Genomic DNA, 22,674 nt, shown 5'->3' with positions numbered 1-22,674 from the left:
TTGCCTTCATCAAAGCAGTCCAAAGAGCCCACTTACAGCGAGAAACAGCGGGCAGATTTTGGACAAAATAGAAAGTAATTTCCCATTCACAATTTGTCTTTCTCTGTATTGAATATGAACATACCGCACATGACTGGCTATGGTTCGACCAGTTATAGATGAGGATGTGTGTTTTTAGTATTCTAGGTAAATATTTACCACGGCAGTATCTGGCGAATATACATGAGAGAGTATGCAAGTATTTTGTCAAATGTTTTGTTTATTGTTTAATTGTTTTGTTTGAGACAAATTATAACAATTAACAAACACTCGGAATTTCCCTTATGACTTTTTATTATTATGAGAGAAATATGACTTTACATCACCCCAAGGTGGAGAATAAAACATAAATAAACCATTCTTACAAAATCTTGCAATAGATCAACAATGAAACAATATTTTACATTTGATTGGTTTTATACATAAATCATATTTACATATCCGTCTTTGCCCTTTTTTACAATGTGGGGAACGAAACCCTTCTGTATCCCTTTTATAGTACACACGTTTCCTTTGTTTCAGAGCAGAGGAATGAACGCCCCCCTCTCTCCTGAGAAGAGGCTCCGCTCTACTCTAGAGCATTTCACCGCAGCGATCGCCTAGCGGACACACTCGTCTCATGGACAGCCCAATCATCTTCAGGCGCGGGGGGGGGAAGGTTCATTCTCCTGACTCGTGTCTGCTGATTGTCCTTTACAGAGAGAGAGGTTTGTGGTTCTGTCGGTCGCCCCCCCCAACCAACCGTTAGACCTTCTTCTTTTCCACATTAAAAGCTGCTGCTGACTGGTTTCACTGAATAACCAATTACAATCTCTGACAACTTATCTGTTTCTGCAGTCAATTACAAATGCCGTGGGGAAAATGTCACCGAGTGTGAGAGCCACGCTCATCACATTATCTATGTACGGCAAGGACCTGCTGAGAAAAATATGTCAAATTCTCATAGGAGGAGATGTTGGAAAAATGGAAATGGAAAAATATGAAAAACCTTTGAAAAACAAAAGTTTCCTACTTTCCGGTTGTTGTGTGAGGGAGGGAACTAGTTTAGTCATAGGTGCAGTGCTCCCTAGTGGTCAAAACACACCTAAAGCAACAGAAACAAGACCATTGCTCTCCATTTCTTTGACAGGATTACACCAAAGCCATAAACAAAAGACATGGAGCTACTAATTGGCCTGTAGCCTCTTAGAAGACACACTATAATAAAACAGCCTGGACATGAAGTCAAATCCTCAACACAGACAGTCCGTTATCCAACCACACGACCAAAGAGGCAGCAAGAAAGCAGCTCAGTGGCTGCCCTGCAGTTCACTGGAAACAGTCCTTTTTCTAACTTCTTCTGTTTGTCCTTCCTACCTGTCCAGCAGGTAGTGTGTGGCCCAAAATCTGGGCATAGTGGGGATAAAACACAGGCTTCTAAATTATGACAGGTGAGACAGGTCACCTTGGAAACGTTATATTAAAGCTACCTGCCCCTTTCCATTTCAACACTATCCAAAAGGAGCCGCAGCATCTTTTAGTACTTCAACCCATTATCTCGCTTTGGATATTTCTTTTCATGAGCATCAGTGCCCTCTATTCAAAAACTCCACAGAACACAAAGACCTCCTTGATTGATGTTTCACACTGACAACTAAAGCATGAACACATTAGGACCACAGTGCTCAGCAACACTGATGAGCGTTGATTCATTTGTAATGATCACACACTCAGGCGGTACCTGCGGAGCAGGTTAAGTCACCACACGTCCAAATAGGGACACGTAGCATCGTTTGGTGCTTTTAGTTAACGCCCCCTTTCACTTCCTCTAACCAGCTGCTTTTTACCTAAATTAACAGCCTCCGTTTCCTGAAGCCATCAGTCATGTGCATGTACAGGCGATTATCAGAAGTGAAAGAAGGAGATTGAAAGAGAAAGTTGAACGATTTAACAGACAGAAGCCATTAGTATGCTACCTGCAGAGATACATGCGATTAAAAAGCTAAGGAAACTCCCACTCATCAGCGCTCAAAGTAAAGATGAGGGCTGCATAAAAGCCCACTGACAGGCAGATAAAGCAGGGATCAAGCTAATATCCATCCAAGGCTCTAAAACACATTAAAATAAAATGAATTGAGACATTAGACTTTGGAAGATATGTCTCAATCCGTTCATTACTATTGAGTCTTGGAATCGAAACACACATCTGAAGAGTGTCACTCTAAAAAGGACATATCCATTAATCAAATGAATTAAAAGCAAGCCAAGGAACAAGACTGATGGCATACCATCTTTAAAGAGGACTACTGACGCTATTTCAATTCAATTTTGCTTACCAACCAGAGACAAAATTAGTGGACGCAGCCAAATTTGCTTCTCAAATATTGAGTAAAGGAATGCTCAGCTGCATTTCAATGTGGATCTATACAGTAGCATTTCTGAATAAAACACAGGACCCTTAGCTTCCATAAATAATAATACAGCCTATTGGTGTGGAACGTATACCAGAATGGACTTTTGAAAAGTTGGGACCAAAAAAACATGCAAACAAGAAGGCAGTGGAGCAGAGCGTGTTCACTTTGAAACTCAAAATGGAGAAATGACTCTACTCTCATGTAACCATGGTTGCTTCTGGAAGAAAAAAAGGAACAGAATACCCCAAAATGTATTGCTATTCCATGTTATATTTACACTTTTATGTATGTCAACTTGCACACCACAACAGAATTTCTAAAAGGTTTGTACTTTCCAGAAACTAGAAGCACAGGATTTAAAAGTAAAAGAAAATCTATTTTTTGTGTTTGTATTGCATGTAATTTTAAATTGCTCTTTGTCATGATAAGGAAAACCTTTTAAAGGTGCCAAAAGGCCTGGCAGTAAACTGCAGTATTACGTATGCAGATGAATGTATTACTGCTCGGCAGCAACACATTGCTCTGGAATGGCTGTCATGGGTCGAAGATGATGATGAGGAGGAGGAGAGCCACTTCTCTCAGCAGAAGAAGATCTCTCCTTCCAGAGGAGGCTCAGGGAGGTGCTGGGGGTCTGGAGGGAGGAGAAGAGGCAGAGTCAGTGTCACGGTTACAGGAGAGGATTCTTCTCCAGGGAGAGTTAGCGAGCAGCATCACGCTGCTTCCCACTAATCCAACCTCATCACAGTGCATCGGCCGTCTTTGAGATCCATTAAAGAAGTGGCAGAAGCGTCCTCAGTGAGCAGCCTAATGGGCATCAGAGCCATCATTTCTTATCTACAAATGTACTTCTCCTCTCATGTGATTCAATGCGTTTGGCATTAAAAGGTATTGTGCATGCAGCCTGTACTGTGCATACACTGTAGTGTTCAAAGTGCTGTGTTGTGTTCTATAAAGACAGAAATACTTTTAAACCTGAGCTGTGTCCCAAAGTCCTGCTCCATACTAAGCAGGTATTTAATGTGCACATAGAAAGTACATTTATACTAAAAAGATCTTTGTGTATGATGTTGATGGACCTCCACAATGCAGTGCACAAAGCAAACATACATAAGAAAGCAAAACTGCACACATTTTTGAGAAGCATTTGCTCTCTGTTTAGTTGGACTGGCAATGACAGTCCAAAGATGCAGTTTGATTGGCGTCCGTCTGCGCTCGCTTGGTGTCATTTCAAATCAAGTAGATTGATAGCTTGTATATGCTAAACATAAACAGCATCATAGGGATTAGTTTAAAGTACATACTGTCCACATTTAGTACGTATTCGGGACACAATGATAGACTTTAGAATTACAGAACATGTAGAGCTGGTGCTGGGACCCAGCAGAGACTGCTGCACAGTGACCCGGGATGGATGGTAACTGTAAAGAACAGCAGAGCAGACTGGGTCTGCATTCACTACAGGGTAAGAGAGATGAAGAGGAAGCATGACACAAGCTGACACTTGAATAACAGGGTTGCAGTATGCAGTATTGTCTTCTATACTCACAAAGAGAATAGGATACAAATACCATGTTCATTCGTAAACTTTCCTAGGCAATATCTTGATAACAACAATGTACAATTTTGTGTGCGATAATAGAAGGCTTGTATCATGTGGATGCGTCCACAGTGTTGTTGTCATTGCTTACAATTCCTAATGGGGGAGACAGAAAGTATCCACTATAGCTTTCAAAAGTTTCACTGGGAACACGGCTGGCAGAGGCCATACTATCCCATAATATGCATCTCTGTTCAGCCCTGGTCATCCCCAAGCAGCAACCTCCGGGCCTTAAACCTGCATTCTCTGTAATGGCCAGCAGGGGGCGACTCTGCTAGTTGTAAAAGAAGTCCGTTTGCTTAGAATTCTATGAGAGTATGACCCTACTTCTCACTTGATTTAATAGTTTATGGTCTCAATAGCCTCCATAAATACAGCATGATGTTCACTTTGGAAATTATGGACCCATTCATTATAAAATTGACGAGGGCGGGGCTACCTTGTGATTGACTAGTTGCTACCACACCAACCTGTCAATCAACATAGAGGCTCAGCAGTGTGTTATTGTGTACATTTAAATAGCCGTGACCTTTTTTTGGTGTTTCGTGTTAAACTCCGACCCCCTCACTATGTGGTTTCACTTCCAGAAAGTTATTTATGACTCTATGGTCTCATACCTGGCTGAACCAGATAGTAGCTAGCGCTAGCTGGTAACTTAACATTTAGCTTAGAACTCTTCCAAATATTTATAAAAATAATAACAATAATAATAATGTATACTGTTTATTGATCCCCTGTTGGGAAATTACAATTTCCACTCTGTTCATCAGTAATGACTAGACACAGGCCTAAGATACACACACATGCTCAGGACCTCCAGTATTCATGCACAACAGGAGAGATGTCAGAGTGGGGGGGCCGCTAGCTGGACCAGCACCCTACCCTGAGCGGCGGGGGGGTACAGTGCCTTGCTCAAGAGCACCTGGCAGTGCCCAGGAGGTGAACTGGCTCCTCTCCAGCTACCGGTCCACACTCCGTACTTTGGGTTCGTGTGGAGACCAGCAACCCTTCGGTTCCCAGTCCAACTCCCTTACTGACTGAGCTACTGCCCCCCCAATAATAAAATATGGTCAATGGCTCCAAAAAAAAAACTAGCTGGATGCGGCCAAAATGCCAAACTGGAGGCTAGAAAAAGGTAGTCCCCAAACCCAATGGGGGACGGTGTGGTGTTATGTCCACTTCTTTTATACAGTGTATGGTCTTACCTGAGGTCAAATCTACTGTACAGTGGGTTAGTCTACCCAGCATGCACTGCAATTTGAAACACAATGGGAAACCATTTTCTGCTCAAACATGGGTTCAGTTTTGCGTTCCTAAAACCACCGAAGACTTGACGTATTCATTCTTCTAATCTAAAGTGTCCTTGCCAATAAAACTCAACTCCCGCCTGCTGACTCACAATTATTAAACAGAATGGAAATCCCTCCTGATCACCAGTCTCTACCTGCTGTCGGTGTGCTCCCCCCTTTGCCCTTCTTCTTCTTCTTCTCCTCCTCTTTGCTCTTGTTCTTGGCCAGCTGCAGCAGGCTCTTCGAGATCTGGTTGTTTGTGTCACTGCCTTTCAGATTGCTGGAGGATGAGGTAAAGGGATTCAGGCCTTTCCCTTTGAGCCTAGACCGTTGGGGCTGAAGCTTCAGCAGGGATGGGGAGGAGAACTCCAGCGGGTCCAGCTCCAGAGACTGGGAGCTGCAGGGGAACTGGGACTCATCCAACGTTGTAGAGGGAGTCCTCTGGAAGTAAAAGGTAAGAAAAATGTACAGCTGTTATCTACATCTTTAAGTGAATCTGTATGAACAGGTGCATATTTTACTGCTAACCGTGAATAAAAGATGAGCATAAATGTGTTCATATAATAATTTACTGTAATGGTGGAAAATCAAGACAAAACTAATGTTGGTTTACAGCTTTTGGCCTAGAACCATAACTCTGCTGTTTAGATTGCAAAGCAGAACTGTTTTTATTTTACATGGAGTCGTAAAATCACTTTCAAGACGATCCAGGTTCAAGCCTCCATTGCAAGTATCCATAAACACCCAGCCTGCTGAAGTGTCATTGAGCAAAACACGAGGAGTCCCTCCCAGCTCATTGAGAGTTGCCCTGTAGTCCAGGGATAACAGAGAGGCACTTCTCCTGCAGGGAGCAACAGATCAACTCCTCATTACTGTTAACATTTTTAAAGAGTCCCTTCTCACCTCAGACAGACGGAGCTCCTCCATCTTGTCGTACTGGCGCTGCACAGCCTCTCTGTCCCTCTCCAGCTTCCTCTGGGCGTCTCGCAGTCTCTCCAGGTCTTTCTGGTACGCCTCCTTCTTATTCTGCAGCCTCTCCTTCTCCTCCTCCAGCTCCTTTTGCTGCTTCAGGACCTCCTCCTCCTGCAGTGGTTGGGAGATGCATTGATAGATTTATTGAAATGGTACAATTCAAAGACAGTCTGTTTTCAAAAATGGAAATAAAAGTTGTCTTGTGTTAATTGATATTACACATCTGTAAGTGTTAAATCTAGTGTTGAAGATCCATTAATAATATGTAAAAAACTATTACAGCATTTTACACCTGATTTGCTTAAATTTTTTACAAAAGAGCTGCAAACCTTTTTAATATGCTTAATTCACAACATATTTAATGCCTTTGAATCAGTGTTAGGGTCAGGGTATTATTGGAGTTTCATTTGCAAATAATGCTTTCAACCAGTAACCTATTCTCTTTAAAACAGAGTCCGCCGAGGCAATTTCGCAACACGATACTACACTAGCATTCCACAACACATTAAGAAAATGCACAACTGCTAGAAAATGATGCGTAGTTACCTGCATGTGCACCAGCCCCTCCCTTTCAGTCAGCTGCTGTTCCCTCGTGTCCCACTCCTTCTCCCTTCTCCTCTTCTCCTCAGCATGAGCCGTCTGCTGTCTCTGCAGGGATGCCAGCTCCTGCCGCTGCTTCTCCAGGCTGCGCTGCTTCTCCTGTTCAATCAGCGAGCTGGGCCGCGAGGACGCCCGTGACAAAGACGTGCAGGAGGAGGAGCGCTCGATCAGGGCCTGCCGCTGGTCCTCTATGAAACTGTCCTGCTGCACCACCACCGCCTGGGAGAGCGGCAGTCAGAGCCGCAGACCACATAGATCAGACACCTCACTCATGGTATTGTCTGTTTTGTCTCTCTCTATTATGGGTATGCTCACATTGCACCTGAAAGTTTCTCAGAAATCTCCGTTGCATCATTTCAATTCTGATCTGGGTCACATGTGTACTGTGTGTGGAAGCCATCTTACCTGCAGGGTGCTGAGCAGGAGATGCAGATTGGAGACACTGTGGAGGACCTGCTGTTGGAAAAGAGAAATCATTGAATCAAGTAAACTGAAAACATCCTGGTTTGTTCTTCTTTGTTGGATGGAGAAGACAGCCTGTTTGATGTTTGATTTGATGCAATACGCTGCACTTGTTCAAAAGCACCATGGATGACAGCAGTGCTTCAAATTAAATGTCGACTTTTCCTTATACCAAGCTTTAGCAAAATTAATTTACCCATGGATTCTTAGTCAAAGCTAGCATGAAAGTGACCTGATGTGACCTCGTCTTCATTCACACTGACAAAGAGACAAGGCCACCAAGCATTCAGCTGCCACCCATGTTTACTAGGACACAAAATGCTCTAACGTTCACTGGGAACTGCAGAAAACAGCGTTTATTATGTAACACATCTGCAGAAAGGGTTTTGCACAGTACCAACGTCTTTTGCAGGTTAAAAAAAAAGTATTTCCTTTTAAATATTTCATTGGAACTGTTATTGGCCTGTTTAGGTTAAATTACTAAAATCACAGAAGTATTTGAATTAATCTGTGATACTGCATCTTTTCAGACCTTCTATATAGTTCATTTATAGAAACAGTGTTACCAAACATATAGTGTACTTTAGGAAGGTTATGTTGAGAAAGAAAACATTGTCATCTTAAAGTTTAATTTTTCAACTGATGATCAGATGACAAATTATTATATTACGCTATTCTTGTATAGTTGTTATTAATGCCTCTGCCCCGGTTTGAATGATGTACGGCAGGTAGACGGCGCTCCACAGCACACAGATATCGGTGTAACACCAGAGAAGCCTGTGTTAGTGAGCATCCAGCCAGGTAAAGGGTAGCAGGAGATGGCTTTATATAGGCCTAATGATATCTGAATGTTATCTTAGAAGTTATCTGCTGTAGTTATGGCTGATACTGGGGCTGGACCATCACAGGACAGAAGGAAATTAAACTAAGAACAAATAAAAGCTAAATGGGAAAGAGAAAGAGGACGGGTGAGACGAGTCAATCTCGGTCGGGCTTTCAACAGATGGAGACAATCAGGAGATGGAAAATGATTTAAAAAGGCCGCAGAATTGGCCCTCAGCTCTGTAATATGTCTATTTCATTCATTAGATAACTTTAGATGTGCGATGTGGTTGTACGCCAGTAGGAGTAGTGATCTATCCAGGCGCCCCAGGATTGGAAGAACATTCTTGGTCCCCGGAGGCTGAACTTTAAAAGCTTTGGTGATCTGACCTGACCTTTCATCTAGCGCTATGAGTTGGTCAATATTGTTTTTTAAAGGTTGCAAAATTGATTCATTGTAATTACTAAATGTTAGCATGCTGACACACTGCATTACAATGGTTAATAAAGTAAACCTAACACCGGCAAAATATCAAAATGTTAGCATAATTGTGAGGATGTTAGCAAGAGAAAGTCAGCCTTTAGCTCAAACTGAAAGTTTCTTTGCTGGCCATGTGCATTTGTTGGCCATTTTGGTTTTTATTTATTAGTTAAGAACTTCGGATAATGCTACTAATATTTAATGCTACAAATACAAACCTAGACTGTGCAACAACAACTACTTCTACTGCTGCTGCTGTAACTTCTGTTCTAGCTTAGCCTCTACATGTATTGATGCTGATAACGATGACAGTTACACACAGTTTGGACAGTTTCCATGTCAACAGCAGCTCTAACTGAGTGTGAGGCAGGAAGTCAGCGTTACCTCACTGTTCCTTTTCAGCAGCAGCAGCAGGTTGGCGTTTCCTCCCTGCACACAAGCACAAACGCACACTCAGTACTGTACAGCCAGAACTCAGTAATGCACGCACCCACGCACGCTCACACGCACGCACGCACACACACGCACACACACACACACACACACAAGTTGTGTGTGTGTGTGTGTGAGCATGCATACTGCCCAATGTATACAGTATGACTGAATGGGATTACAGCTGCACATGTGGGTGTGCTGTAAACATCTGCTTGCATCTGGTTATTATTATGTGCCACTGATACAGTAACACAGCAGTCTTGAGTTTACTGTATCAATAATCCATTTTTATATAACAGAATGCTTGAATTAACTCTGCATTATCTCGTTAATGATTATTCTGACTTGTGATTATATTCCTGAACCCTCTCTGAACTTTGGCTCAATGCCGAGGATAAAATGTAAATTAAAGTTGTTCAAATAGTATAAGACTGCTTTTGTTTAACAGCAAACTACAGTAGCTTCACTAAACGTTATAAAAGATGTGCTTGATATCTGCAGGATATTTGACTACATAGGCTAGCATCCATTGTAACTACAAGAGCTGCACCTAAAGGACGCCCATTAATTTTCTATCCTATCATCATATTGAATTCTTATACAACTGATGGTCACCATTAGCAACAGGCCCTGGCAGGAAGAGTCAAGAGGCTAATTCACTGGAGGAAGAGAAGTGGCTAAATTAATCTTAATGGTGTTGTTAATGGTTGTTGGAGGACAAATGCACCCCCACACATGGCCTCAGGTTTTCATTGATGCATGGGGGCGTCGCAGCTTGATAGTCAAGAATAATTGGCTGCTGAGATGCCGACCTTCTTTAAAACACTGTCCGACTCGGTCCTGCGCAGATCTCCCGCTGTATCCTCGCTCTCGTCGCCGTCTCCACCTGACATGAAGGCAAACCACAGGAGAAAAGATGAACCAGGCAAAAAATAATCCCCGTTCAGGATTACTGCAAGATAATAAGAGAACAGGGGCACAGTAAAATGGAAAATGTATAAGAATCTTTTATTATATTAAACAAAAAGAACAAACACTAGTGATGTAGAAGTCTGGACCTCTAATGGCTCAACGGCTGCCAGAGTGCCAGTAGAGTCCCACTCTGAGCTTACAGGCCACCAGTTCAGAGGTATCGCCCCAAGCCAAGTCTCCCTAAGGAAGTATCAGCTCTGCTGTCCAAGTCCCTGTTTAAAATCTTTTACCTAACTGCACTGAACAAGGGTACTGTGGGAGGTGCTCGTTGTGGAGCCTGCTGTTCTGTGACTCAGTCATTCAGTTGATGCATCTATATGCACGGACCGCGGCAGCAGGTCAAGGTTCAGTATCTTCAACTATTTCTGGCGTCAGAAATGTAGTCTGGCTGACTACTTCTGCACGTTCTCTCCATAAAAAACACAAGCATGTTGCTCCAGCAGACGTACTTTTACTGCTGTGCATCTGGTGGCTGTCGAAGCCTCCGAAGGTCTCGGCCCGACGGGGCAAACACACCGGCCCCGCGCCTCCTCCCTCCTGGATGCTGGCCATCGCCCCACCCAGGCTGTCGTTCACCAGCCCCTGTAATGTCTCCACTGTCAGACACACACACACACACACACACACACACACAAAGCAATGTCAGTGTGTTGCTAAGTGAATTATCCTGGCTAACTGTGTTACAGTTCAGCTCTGCACACATGAATCCTACAAGGCACTTCTGCTTTCAACCTGGTATTGGCTCCTGTTGCTAAGCAACTATTGACAACCTGTTTGAACCACAAAGCTCTTTTTCTAAAAGTTTAAATATCTTAACCATCTGAAAATATATAAACTCTTGGTGTTGACATTTGAGCATAGACCACGCAGCACTGTGACCTTTCCAGTGAAAATATTGAGAATCAAATGTTGCTGGCGGATGTGAACTCGCAGTAAAACATGATAACCTCAGCAGAAGAAATGACATTAGTGGTGCCAATTCACATACCAAATTATTGCCCAAGGCTTCAGAAGGAGGTGGAAAATACGTTCTGTTGTGGTGCCGCTAACCCTTTCCTGTGGAAACCATTACACATACATTCTCCTTCAGACATCTTCCCTGCAGTGAGAAGTCATTCTTAGTGAATGTCTGTAACACAACCAGTAAACTGTAAAACTACTTCCTGTGATTTTGTGATCAACTACATCTTTTTCATGAAGCCCTCTCTGCCTGCAGCACATAGAAACCATTCAAAGATAGCTTCATCTGTGCATACCAGCTCCCAGCTCGGAGCACCCAGCTCTTCCAGGCAGCAACACCAAGCACAGTTTGTTTAAATTAAGCCAATGTGTATTATTAAGAATGAAAATACACAACACACAAGATAGCATCCAATGTTCCAACAAAATACTGATTTAGAAAAATACACGTTTACAGTCAAGAATTCTGGCAACAATGGCCTTCTAGTTAAGAGTCTAGTAAATATTTTATAATATACAGTAAATATTTTTATTTTTATTTTTCAGTCAACATGAAAAGTTGATTAAATATAAAGTCAACTTAATGTGCAGAGAATGTGGTGTGGTGGTTCTCTGTCTTCCTTCACATTTCATTCTCTGGTCATTCTCTCTTTAGCCAAATACACAGCGTCCTTCATGCTACGTTCTTTTCATACACATTTGTATTTGTATTTATTATAAGGATCCCCATTAGCTGACGCCTAGACAACAAGCTAGTCTTCCTGGGTCAACAACAACAATTAATACTACAATGAGTCATGATACATACAGAAATAAAATAAACATGACATCATAAAATAATATCTGTGGATAAAACTAAATAACAAGAAAGCAAACACAAAAACAACACAAGACAAACAAGAAAATAAGAAATATCTTGAAAAGACAAAGTCATGTATTAAAGTATATTACATATACAGAGAAGAAAATATATGTACAAGCACCCAATTATAACATATTAAACCTCAGGATAAATGAACTAAGTGAAGGTAAGATTTGACCTTTTAAAATGTACCTTTCCTGTGATAAAACTTGGTACTTGGGATGTTATTCCTAATCATTTATAAATACATGGTCATGCCTCTCTGTCTTTATATTCAATTGAATCATTCTGCTTCATTGTTAAGAAAGCATGATGAGCAACACATCTATAGCACATACGTACATTACAAACACTCTCTTTCTCTGGCTTACCTTCCTGCAAGGCATCCTTCATGATAGATGCCCCCCTGGGGGGCTCCAAGCTACAGGATGACCTGAAGAAAGGCTGGACCTGGCGGCAGACCTCCTCGCCTGGGGTCGAGCCCTCCCACATCCCCCTGAAGAGCTGCACCTTCTCCTCCAGCAGAGACATGATCGCTGTGTCCTTCTGCCTCAACAGATCTGTCCAGCAGAGACAGGCAAGAAGAAAAAGACACAGACTGTGAGGAATTTGGTGCAAACTCCTCTCTGTTTTCTTTCCCACAAACACTCATAAAGTGTTTCTCTCACCTCTCATCTCCTTGGCTTTGGTCTCCAGTTGTCTCTTGTCATCTTCCGTCTCACTGGGAATGCCTTCATCCTCGTCTTTATCCCTGCCCAACCAAATGAATAAAAGATTTGGTTTTACTTCTAGTAAATAATGCAAGATTAAACATCTACAAACCATCATCTACAGTAACTATGAGTAGGGATAAAACAATTAATGTCTGAAATGATTGGCCACAGATTTCAATAATTGAATAAATGTTTATATATTTTATCAAGCAAACATGCCACTATTTGCTGACATTTTTATAGACTAACCAATCATTTTAGAAAGGATTTATTAAAAAAAGGCATTTTTGCTTCAGCCCTCTCGACAACCAATCAGTGTGAACAACACTTTCAGTAAACAGGGATCAGACAACCCTGAGAGAAAGTTTGATGTATGTGATGCTTTTGGTGAAAAAAGAAACTGTTGTTGTTTTTATCTCCACCATTCCTGCCAATAACCTGATCTCAATGTTGTATTTTGACAGAAGTCAGACCGGGATAGAGGGAGGGAGAGAGAGAGTGAGAGTCCTAAATCTCTCTCCTTCCCGCTGGCTGTAGTCGAATAATCCTCTGCTTATAGTGAGCTGCCCTTGAAGCCCATCTATCATCACACTGTCCCTGAGTACATCCCATCCCCAGGTAGAGTAGTGCTAATCCCCCTGACAGCAAAGTGCTCTGTTGCAGCTTACCATTTATTACTATCTCAAAATTGGGCTGGGTCTAACTCTTGGCTTACACCATAGGTGAACCCCACGAGACCAATACTGAATGCAAAGCACTTTGAGTGCAGTGGAGGTTATAAGGCAAAGTAAATAGACGTATATGCTTTAGTAACTATAAAGTCAAATATGTTTTAACCGTTCTTCTGGCTATAAAAAAAGCATTTAGTCATTGAAGTATTAGCCTATTTCCCTTAAAGTTTGTAAGTAAAAACACGTTACCACATAAATAAATCCCACTTACATGGACTGCATGGCTTCCTGGATGAGCTGCATCCAGGTGTTGCGTTCGTCCTTGGAGCTGGCCAGGACCTCCATCATCTCAGGCTTCTCGATGCCTGCCGTGATGAGGAAGAGGCCGCGCTCTTCGTTAGCGACCTCCCTCACAATCAGCTTCTGCAGGGAGAGGACTGTAGAGCGCTGGTCCTATAGGGAGAGAAGGGTGGGGAAGAGGGGGAGGGATTGATGGACGCAACAAGGGAGGAGAATGGGAAAAAAAGATGACAGTGGGAGGGTTAGAGACGGGGGGAAGACCAATGTTGAAGATGGGAAAAGACAGGAAGAAGGGTGGGTTGAAGCAGGAGGGAGTGTAAAAGAGGGGGGGAGAAAGAGAAGAAGAACAATTATGGAAATAATAGCATGACACAACAAGTGCAGTAAGAGCGGAGGGATGACGAGAAGGAAGCTCGGTTAGAAAACAGCAGGATATTAGCAAGTGTGAAGAGAAAGGGAAAGGGAAGGTTTAAAACAATGAGGATTAAAGGGGGAAGAATAAGAAAAAATGGGATTCTGGCTATTGTTATGATCCACATGGAAGTCAGCTGATGTCTACAGCCTCAGCAGTGCAAAAAACTGTAAGGGTACAGTTCAGTATGCTAACATCACAAACGCTGCTTTATTTCTGCTCTATCCAATACAACTCTGAAATCCTAACCACATCCCAACATTTGTCCAGCAGACTCATCTGAGGTTTGAAGGATAGGTTCAGATTTCATGCTGTGACTATGCTATAAAACAAAATGATGAAATCCAGAGCCTTAGCTCTGTGAAGAAATGCATTTAAAGTTTAAATAAAGAAATATCTGTAGTTGGTAGTCCTATTTTGAACAAACTTCCATTTAATCTGTATCTAATCCATCTGCAGCAGAGCAAAGAAAAACCTTGTCCCTGGAAAGAACAACTAACTCTGGATGATGCCCACTTGATTTGGCTAACTCTGACTCTCTAGTATCCATATTTAGCTTCATCCCTCCAGGTGACCTCTGACATCATTGCTACAAGCTGAATGTACTGTTGATGATCCTCAGAACTGGAGCTTGTGTTGCCCAAAACTCAACCTGGTTCACATGGCTGTCATCCATTTAGAACCACATGTTGTTCCTCTTTCCTCTGCCAACAACCTTAAGTCAAGGATTGTAATGATGGATGTGATTATTATGCCAAAGGCCTGCCTCTGTTTTCATTCCTCCTAGTGTGTGTGTGTGTGTGTGTGTGTGTGTGTGTGTGTGTGTGTGTGTGTGTGTGTGTGTGCGTGCGTGTGTGTGTGTGAGTGAGTGAGTGTGTCGTGCCATGAAACTGTAAACATGGAAAAAACGACTTAAACCTATATGATTTATCCAGTTGGATTAGATGCCAAGAGCCAGAACAGCTTTATTAGCTGCAGCTAGCTAGCTAGCCAGCCAGAGGCAGGCAACATTACACAATGGGTAACGCTAACAGCAACACTGAGATAGGAAAATATGACAACAGCAGCTCTGGCAGCGCTCATAAGATCTTTATCACTAGGGACGGAGGAAAATGGATGGATGAGCAGAAAAAGGAGAAAGTGAAGAGAGGGAGGAGAAAGAGGAGAGAGCCATAAAGATAAAGAGGGAAAGAGAGATTTGAGAGCGGGATCCTTACCAACATGGCGAAGACATATTTCTGGTCTTTCTCTTGGAGGAAGACAAAGACGTCTGAGAGAAGCAGAGCTTGGACATCTGGAGAAAAGTAGTTGTGGTTGGATAAGTGAAAAGTCACAACCCATTTAGTAACATATTTACAGAGAGAAAGAGACGGTTTGTAGTCCATTATTCTGCTCACCCTTTAGTCTTCCCTGGTAGTTCTTCAGCTGCAGCACTCCATCGTGGATCAGCCTTCTCCTCAGCAGATCCTCCCTGGCAAAGATCTGACCACTCTTCATCACCATGATGGACTTGCTGTCCATGCGGCCGTGAAAGTCCTTCAGACGGCGTCTTTTCTCGTGGTCGTTCACCTTGCTATCAACTGCTGCGATCACCTCCTTCACAAGCCGAACAGCGTCAGTCAGGTCCTCATGGTCTTCCTCGCTTTCTGTGTTCATGTGACAGTTAGACGTTAGACAGGCAACATTGAGTAAGTTTACATGCACACTAATTTCCACTATTTTTCAGAACATGAAATTATTTCAGATTTGATATAGGTCATGTAAACAACATATTCCATTTGTATATTCAGAATAAGGGCTTTTTCGGAATTTAGCATTTACCGAATAAGACGTGGGATATGACGTTATTATTCAGGTTTTAGTAGCATTCTTCGGACATGTATCCATCACATTTGGTATGCGTCTCAATCAGGGGTTTTACCACAGTTTGCGGCCTGTTTAGGGCTTACGGTTAGCTCTGGGCGTTGCTATGGATGGGTTAGGGTTAGGGTTAGCCAACTAACCAACAGATTGCAATGCTGCGGTAGAGATGTATGCCCAAAAGAACAGGACATTCACACCTACTTTTAAACATTACAAAAATACTTAAGTATCAATAGGTTTTTGGATATGCACAAACATCGCAACACAGGCCTTTCAACAAGGTGGTTGAAGGAATGGGTAAAGGTACTTTTTTGTCACATACATGTAGCGAAATTCATTCTTCATTATTCATTAATCATTTGACCCATCCCTCCAGGGAGCAGTGGGCAGCCAATCACAGCGCCCGTTGACCAACTCCAGATCTAAGCCAGTGCCTTGGCCACTGGAGAACCTAGCACGTTTTTGAAGGTGGGGAAAACCAACGCAGACATGGGGAGAACATACAATCTCCACACTGAAAGGCCGGGAACCACCGGGATTTGAACCCACAACATGAGGCCACCATGCTACCCTAGGAAGGCCAATTCAGCCGTGGTGGAAAACTAAAACAAATCCTATTTGCATGTCTGCATGCAACCCAGAACATTAGTGGAGGATTCACTTTCTGTAGACATGTAAACAGCTTAGTTGGAATATTGTCTTTTTTGGAATAAAGGGTAAAAAAAAATGGAATATTATGTGCATGTAAACATTATCAGTGTAGCAGTCTGTTATTATGATTCCACATTTAAGATTCCAATCCAACTATAAAATTGTTTCACTTGTTTTGTGCAAAAAGTTGAGATTTGAACCATTGTGTTGTCTTCTTGCCAAAATTAAAAATAGACACTTTTTATTAATGTTTTTAACTTTTTCTTACATTTTTGTCCCTTTTTTAACACTTTTGACGCTTCTTTCAATGTTTGTCACATTTGTAACATGTGACGTTTGTGACATTATATTAATTTTCAACACTACGTAACACTACTTTATTTACTTCAGTTTTACAGTTAATTGATGGTCAACAAACATAATTTATAGGAAATTATACCTAATGTTTGAGTTAGAAAAGCAGAATTTAGGAATTATTTAGACTATAATTGAAGGAATGGATGTTGATGGATACTCACGGACTGGAAGATGACAACTTTTACTTAATACTGTTTCCAAAACACTTCAATTGTTTTTTCAAATGCTATTAAAACGGAATAAGACGCCCCGAAATTATTGAAAGTAGAGATTTGTAAAGAGCATTGTGTTGAATCAATCATGTTATTTTGGTGAAATTCTAATTGATCCAAGTGCATCATGAGGGTGAAAAGCTTTTATTTTTACACAGAAAACCCCCTGAAGGACAGATGCAGGCAAGTCCATTTGGTAATTTCATGGCTTCAAACTAACACGCTTGAACCAGATGGGTAGAGTGGCCCAGCTGGGGATGCGTTCATGGAAAGCAGACGGTTCAGTGAAATTCTGTGTACCAGTTATGGGATTGAAGCATGCTTGCATTACCGCTCGCTAAGAAACCTCTTATTGCAAGTGCCATTGCAGAGAAAACTGAAAGCATTTTAATGGTTTAAGTAGGTGTTGAGTTGGACACAAACACTATAATACTGTGGGGCTCAAAAGTTTGGGCACCCCAGGTAAAAAAATGTATTATTGTGCATAAAGAAGTCAAGAAAAGATGGAAAATCTCCGAAAGGCCTCAAATGACACATCCTTCCTTCTAGAGAAAGGGACAACACTTCTTCATGTGCTTTCCTCTGGATTATTGTACCTCAGATATGTGCACTGTTCTGCCCCTTTATCTTACTTGGTCTGCTCATTTGTAAGCAACATTGGCTACACTGGCTTAGCGACCACTTTCTGCTTGTTAGCTTAATTACAGTAGATGTTCTGAATACGTCTTTTAACTAAAACTGCTTTCCTTTTTTCTGAAAAGGTCCATTCAACATACCTTAATGGGATTTAAGGGTATAGAGTGTAAATGTGCTTAAAAGTGAACGCTCATGATTACGTATGATTTCAGTTTCTGTCATTTTGCTTCTATTGCTTGTTACATGGTAAGTCTTTTTGTTAATGTATTATGGTAGTCAAAGAGCAAATGTCAGAAGAGATTAAAAGAAAATGGACATTTATTAAAAAGCTGCACTGCCTTTTTCCTTACAACCGCTGGAGGCTTCAAATGGTTTTATTAAATGTTATGTTTCTCTATATAATGAAGATGTATGACTCAGTAAGCAACATTCCTAGTTACACTTTGGTACTATTTATATAGAGTTAAACACTTAAAACTCAGCTAAATCCTCATCAAATTGTGGGTTTGGTTTTATTAATATTGACTGACAGCACTGGCAACATTAGCATCATATGTTTGCAGGAAGAGCATAGGAAAAGCACAGACCGCAATCTCTCATTTGAAATAATCCAAACCGTATTAACTTTTTGCACACAACTGCGTGTTTATCGGACGTAGGTCCCCACTGTTCATCATAAGAAGCTGATTGAGAAATTAGGTTTTAGAACCTTTAGAGAAATAAAGCAACATTTTGAGAAATTTGTATATTATCTGTCTTGCCGAAAGGATTGATAACACTCTAGTCTAGTGTCTGTGCGGTAAACTTAATCTACCACCAGCAGGTGGTTAGCTTAGCATAGCAAAAAGACTAGAAACAGGGAGAAATTAGCTCTATCCAAAGTTAAACTAAATCCCCTTAGCAGCACCTTTTAATGAATACTTTGTTACCTCATCGTATGTTTAATGGCTACATAAACCACTGGTTTGAAGTCTTCTGGGCAATGCTAACCTGTATATATATATATATATATATATATATATATATATATATATAGATGGGAATATCAATGCCACTCTCAAATCAAACTCATTGCAAATAAAGAACAAATAAGTGTATTTTCCAAATATGTGGAATTATTCCTTTAACCTTTTGTCAGTGTGGATAGGTGATCATATCTCACTCTGTTAGCATAAGCTGCTATCACAGCTCATGCTCCTTATGTGGCTCGTCTGGTTATCCAAAATGAACATTTAAAAGCTTTTATTAACTGAAAACAAAAATGAACATACTGTGATTTGTTTTTCAAAAATGAGAATGAAACAAGAATAACAAGCAGGTCAAAACTCAAAACTTTCCACAGTGACTACTTTTTAAATTAAATAATTTAGATTAAATGTGCAAGGATTAAAATAACCAGTGGCCTCTACGTCTGCACTCCAATAAAAGCCCAACAGTGAATGTGTCTCTGATATACATGTCTTGTGCAGTATATATTGTACACGTGTGTTGACATACTAACGTTCCTCCTCCTGGGAAACAAGATAGTATCTCTAACGGTGTACATCAAAGTTGGCAGGAGAGAGTCCACTTAAAGCATCTTTGGGATTAAGCCAGCGCTCCCTCATCCCACATAGGACTATATTATAAACCACGTGTGAGAATGTCAACTTTACAGGAGCTTTTCTAAAACAAGTGACATTTGCAACACTATGACTTAAGTAGGCTTCTCAGGATCAATATGATGTGACAAATATTAATGGAGCTCAGGAATATATGCCATACCAAAAAAGTATCTCAGAATTGTTTGCATGTGGAAACTGTATTTGCTTTTTGTATTTCTTTACACAACTTTAGCTATATAGTTACAGACAATAAATGAACCATGAAGCCTGGACAATGCTTCAAATTAGGTTGGATTTACGTTGGACCTTCCATTTCAGTGCAGTGTGAACATACAGATCTTAACAGGTCTTAAACCCTTACTTACTAAAATGTTTATATGTGGTTTGAACTGCAAATAAACTTTCTTTAAGGATATATAAGCCAGCAACATTTCCCTAATACTAATGGAGTTATTGGCCTTATTCTGTCGTGCTGTATGTCATTATTTTGTGTGGAAAGCCTTTAGATCCAAAAATAATTAACAAGCAAAGAGTTTCATGTTAAAGAAAAAAACTCATTTTTTCTTTTACTGGATTCAAATCAGGACCTTTTGGCTGTGATACGGTCATAGTTAGTTGCAATAAACTTCATTAGTACGTAGTAATGTTTTCAGTCCTCTTTTACCTGATGAAGGTCAAAACAGTCCTGTGCAGGAATTTTCTTCTCTCAAATCTAAGATTTGGAGTGTTAAAGATCTGTACTGGATAGTGAATGTACATTTTTGTATTTTACATTTAATGAAAGGTGACAGCATTGCGAAAAGCACAGACAAAGACTTGAAGGTCACTAGTAGAGACTATGAAGTAGAAACATTTATAGAATCATACAAACAGAACTAACATTTTGACTATGTTATGGATAATAATATGGTATAATATGATAATATATTTTCCCCATCTACCAGTTGTATGTACTTGCCCGCATCATTCCAATTAAAACCAATTTCCTTCTTCCATTTTCCCCAATTAATGTTATCATGTAAACATAGAGGCGGACAGGAAGCTAACCTTTAGTGTGCTGCAGGATTCTCTGAATCAGCACCGGATACTTTGTTATCCTCTGGGTCACGAGCAGGATGCATTCTGGGACACCAAGCCTCCGCACAATGCTGCTACTCATCTTTTTCTGGGAAAACAAACAAGTGTTTTAGTAAAACATGCCCACACAACAGGTGGCTCTGCCGCAGCAAGACGAGGTTTCAAATAATCAACGGCAAACCTGAGAACTAACATGCTGTCAAACAATACAGTAATATTACTTGAGAAGGTGTTGCTGACATTATGGATATGACAGGTACACAGTTTTTTTGGAAAGGCTTACAGTAAATGCACAGACTGAAATTGAATGCAGATGCAAAAGACCAAATAACTAAAGAAAAGAGAGACAGTAACAGAACTCCTCGGTTAACACAAGTACAACACAACGAGTGTGTGTTCGACATCTATTCAGCAACAGCACAATCATGTGTGGAAGAACAGACATTTCAAGTGCATGGAAAGCAACGTCCACACAAAGTAACACTTTTGTAGGACAGATGGGTGATATAGAAAAAGGTCTTACTTTGATAAAGGCCTTGAAGCGTTTGTCTTTGGTCAGGAGGTCTTTGTATAAGTTCACGGCTTCGTTGTGGCGGCTGCAGAATCTCCCGTAAACACGCTTCATGTTTTCACCGTTGCAACCTGAGAACTAGAGCAGAATTTAGCAGGCATGACTACACAAAACAAACACATATTTCAGTCCAGGCCAAAGTGGTAAACCAACCTCACAACACACTGACATGGAATAGTTGATGGAAATGTTTTAATGCAACTATTTGGTTTTGAATTCTCTTTTCATGTAAAATCGTGAGTATTCACAGTCTCCAGGCTTCCTGCACTACCAACACAGGTGGAATTGCCTCAAAAGAGAGAACATTTAATTTATCGTGTGTCATTACAACTTTAGGATGTGCATCCTCATCCTGCCCACCCCTCCTCCTCTAACCTGGCTGACCAGGATGTCTCCTATCCTGTTGATGATGAAGCCTCGCTCCAAGCTCCCTGCCTCCAGCTGGCACTCTCTCTTCCTCTCCAGGAGGCGGAGGAGGTGCTGCGTGTGGAGCTCCAGGAGTTCATCTAGAACAGGGAACAGCTTCTCCACCGTCTGCAGCTCCAGCTGCACCTCCTTCTGCAGGCCCTTGCTGTAGACTTCCGACATGATGCGCAACGTCCGGATGTGATGCATCTCGGTCTGCATCAGCTCTGGAGGTCATACAAGGAAGTGAAACTCAGTCAAATAGCTAAAGAAGCAGCACTCGTCATACCTTTCCACAGAACAATGTATCTATATAATTCTAGCTCAGAGTTTCATAGTCATATCAAGTCATGACATGCATTTGCAGGTCAGTGCATATCTTATTGAATCAATCTAATTTATCTGCCACCAGTAGGTTCTAATCAAAATCCTCTAGCGTCTCAGACAGGAGGTATCTCTATGAATATTTAAAGTAAGCAAACCGGCAGTCTCAATAGACCATTGAGACGTGTTGATGCAACCGAAAAAAACTGAAGTGAAAGTTAACAAGGAGTGCTAATGACAACTTTTCTTTTACAGTTTTAAACATTTTCTCTCTACTTTAAGTCTTCTAAAATATATCTTGTCTACGCTGACCAGTTGCTTCAAGTCATTTCTATTATTTTTGATTAAAAAAATAGTAGTAATAGTAGAAAACCAAACAAAATATCTAAACTGAAGAAACACTGAGCAGCTGCGGTTTTTTCTTCTTCTACTAAACAGGTACTTAATTTTCCATGAACGTTTTAAAGATAAAATGTACCATAGATGACGTCCTGTTTCTTCACCAGCTCTTTGTCCAGCTGCTGCATGTACTGCTGCTCGGCACATAAACTCCACGAGTCAGCTTCCAGCTCCTTGGAATCTGCCTCAAACTCCCCCATCAGCTGGCCGTCCATCATCTCCGTCCCTGCACCAGTAACACAGCTTGCACTTCAACTTTAAAGATCATGTATATTTTCTATGACATTGGTGGATATACAGCTTTGATTTGTTTTATTAATCAATTATAACTTTCAGGGAAGAGGCTACATTTTATTTTAGAGTATTTGTTTATGTTGCTCTAGTTGTTGGATGGTTTACTGACACTTGACAATGTAATTTTGTGTTCAGATTATTTCCTTCTTCACATTAGAAATAAATGTAATATGAGAATTAAAGGAAAATGTAATCATTATCATTAATCCCAGCTGATCAGGAACTGTCTTGGGAAGTCAAATTAATGGTGTGTGTGTGTGTGTGTGTGTGTGTGTGTGTGTGTGTGTGTGTGTGTGTGTGT

General features: G+C 41.1%; 1 protein-coding gene across 1 annotated transcript in view; it reads right to left on the bottom strand.

The window, feature by feature from the left end:
• Positions 1-529: 529 nt before the first annotated feature.
• The window catches only part of LOC117943440 (A-kinase anchor protein 13), an 84,861-nt gene continuing 62,716 nt past the window's right edge, over positions 530-22,674 (bottom strand). Inside the window, 17 exon segments of the mRNA XM_034869605.1 lie at positions 530-3,063; positions 5,474-5,759; positions 6,222-6,401; positions 6,837-7,109; positions 7,296-7,343; positions 9,040-9,084; positions 9,903-9,976; positions 10,512-10,658; positions 12,256-12,444; positions 12,553-12,635; positions 13,540-13,721; positions 15,198-15,274; positions 15,378-15,626; positions 20,351-20,468; positions 20,904-21,029; positions 21,327-21,583; positions 22,159-22,423. Coding sequence (XP_034725496.1) covers positions 3,011-3,063; positions 5,474-5,759; positions 6,222-6,401; positions 6,837-7,109; positions 7,296-7,343; positions 9,040-9,084; positions 9,903-9,976; positions 10,512-10,658; positions 12,256-12,444; positions 12,553-12,635; positions 13,540-13,721; positions 15,198-15,274; positions 15,378-15,626; positions 20,351-20,468; positions 20,904-21,029; positions 21,327-21,583; positions 22,159-22,423 — 2,652 coding nt within the window. The 3' untranslated portion in view covers positions 530-3,010.

Source organism: Etheostoma cragini, chromosome 1 (genome assembly GCF_013103735.1).
Source record: "Etheostoma cragini isolate CJK2018 chromosome 1, CSU_Ecrag_1.0, whole genome shotgun sequence".
In the NCBI taxonomy this organism is placed as follows: domain Eukaryota; kingdom Metazoa; phylum Chordata; class Actinopteri; order Perciformes; family Percidae; genus Etheostoma; species Etheostoma cragini.
This window is presented reverse-complemented; position numbering and strand designations above follow the sequence as displayed.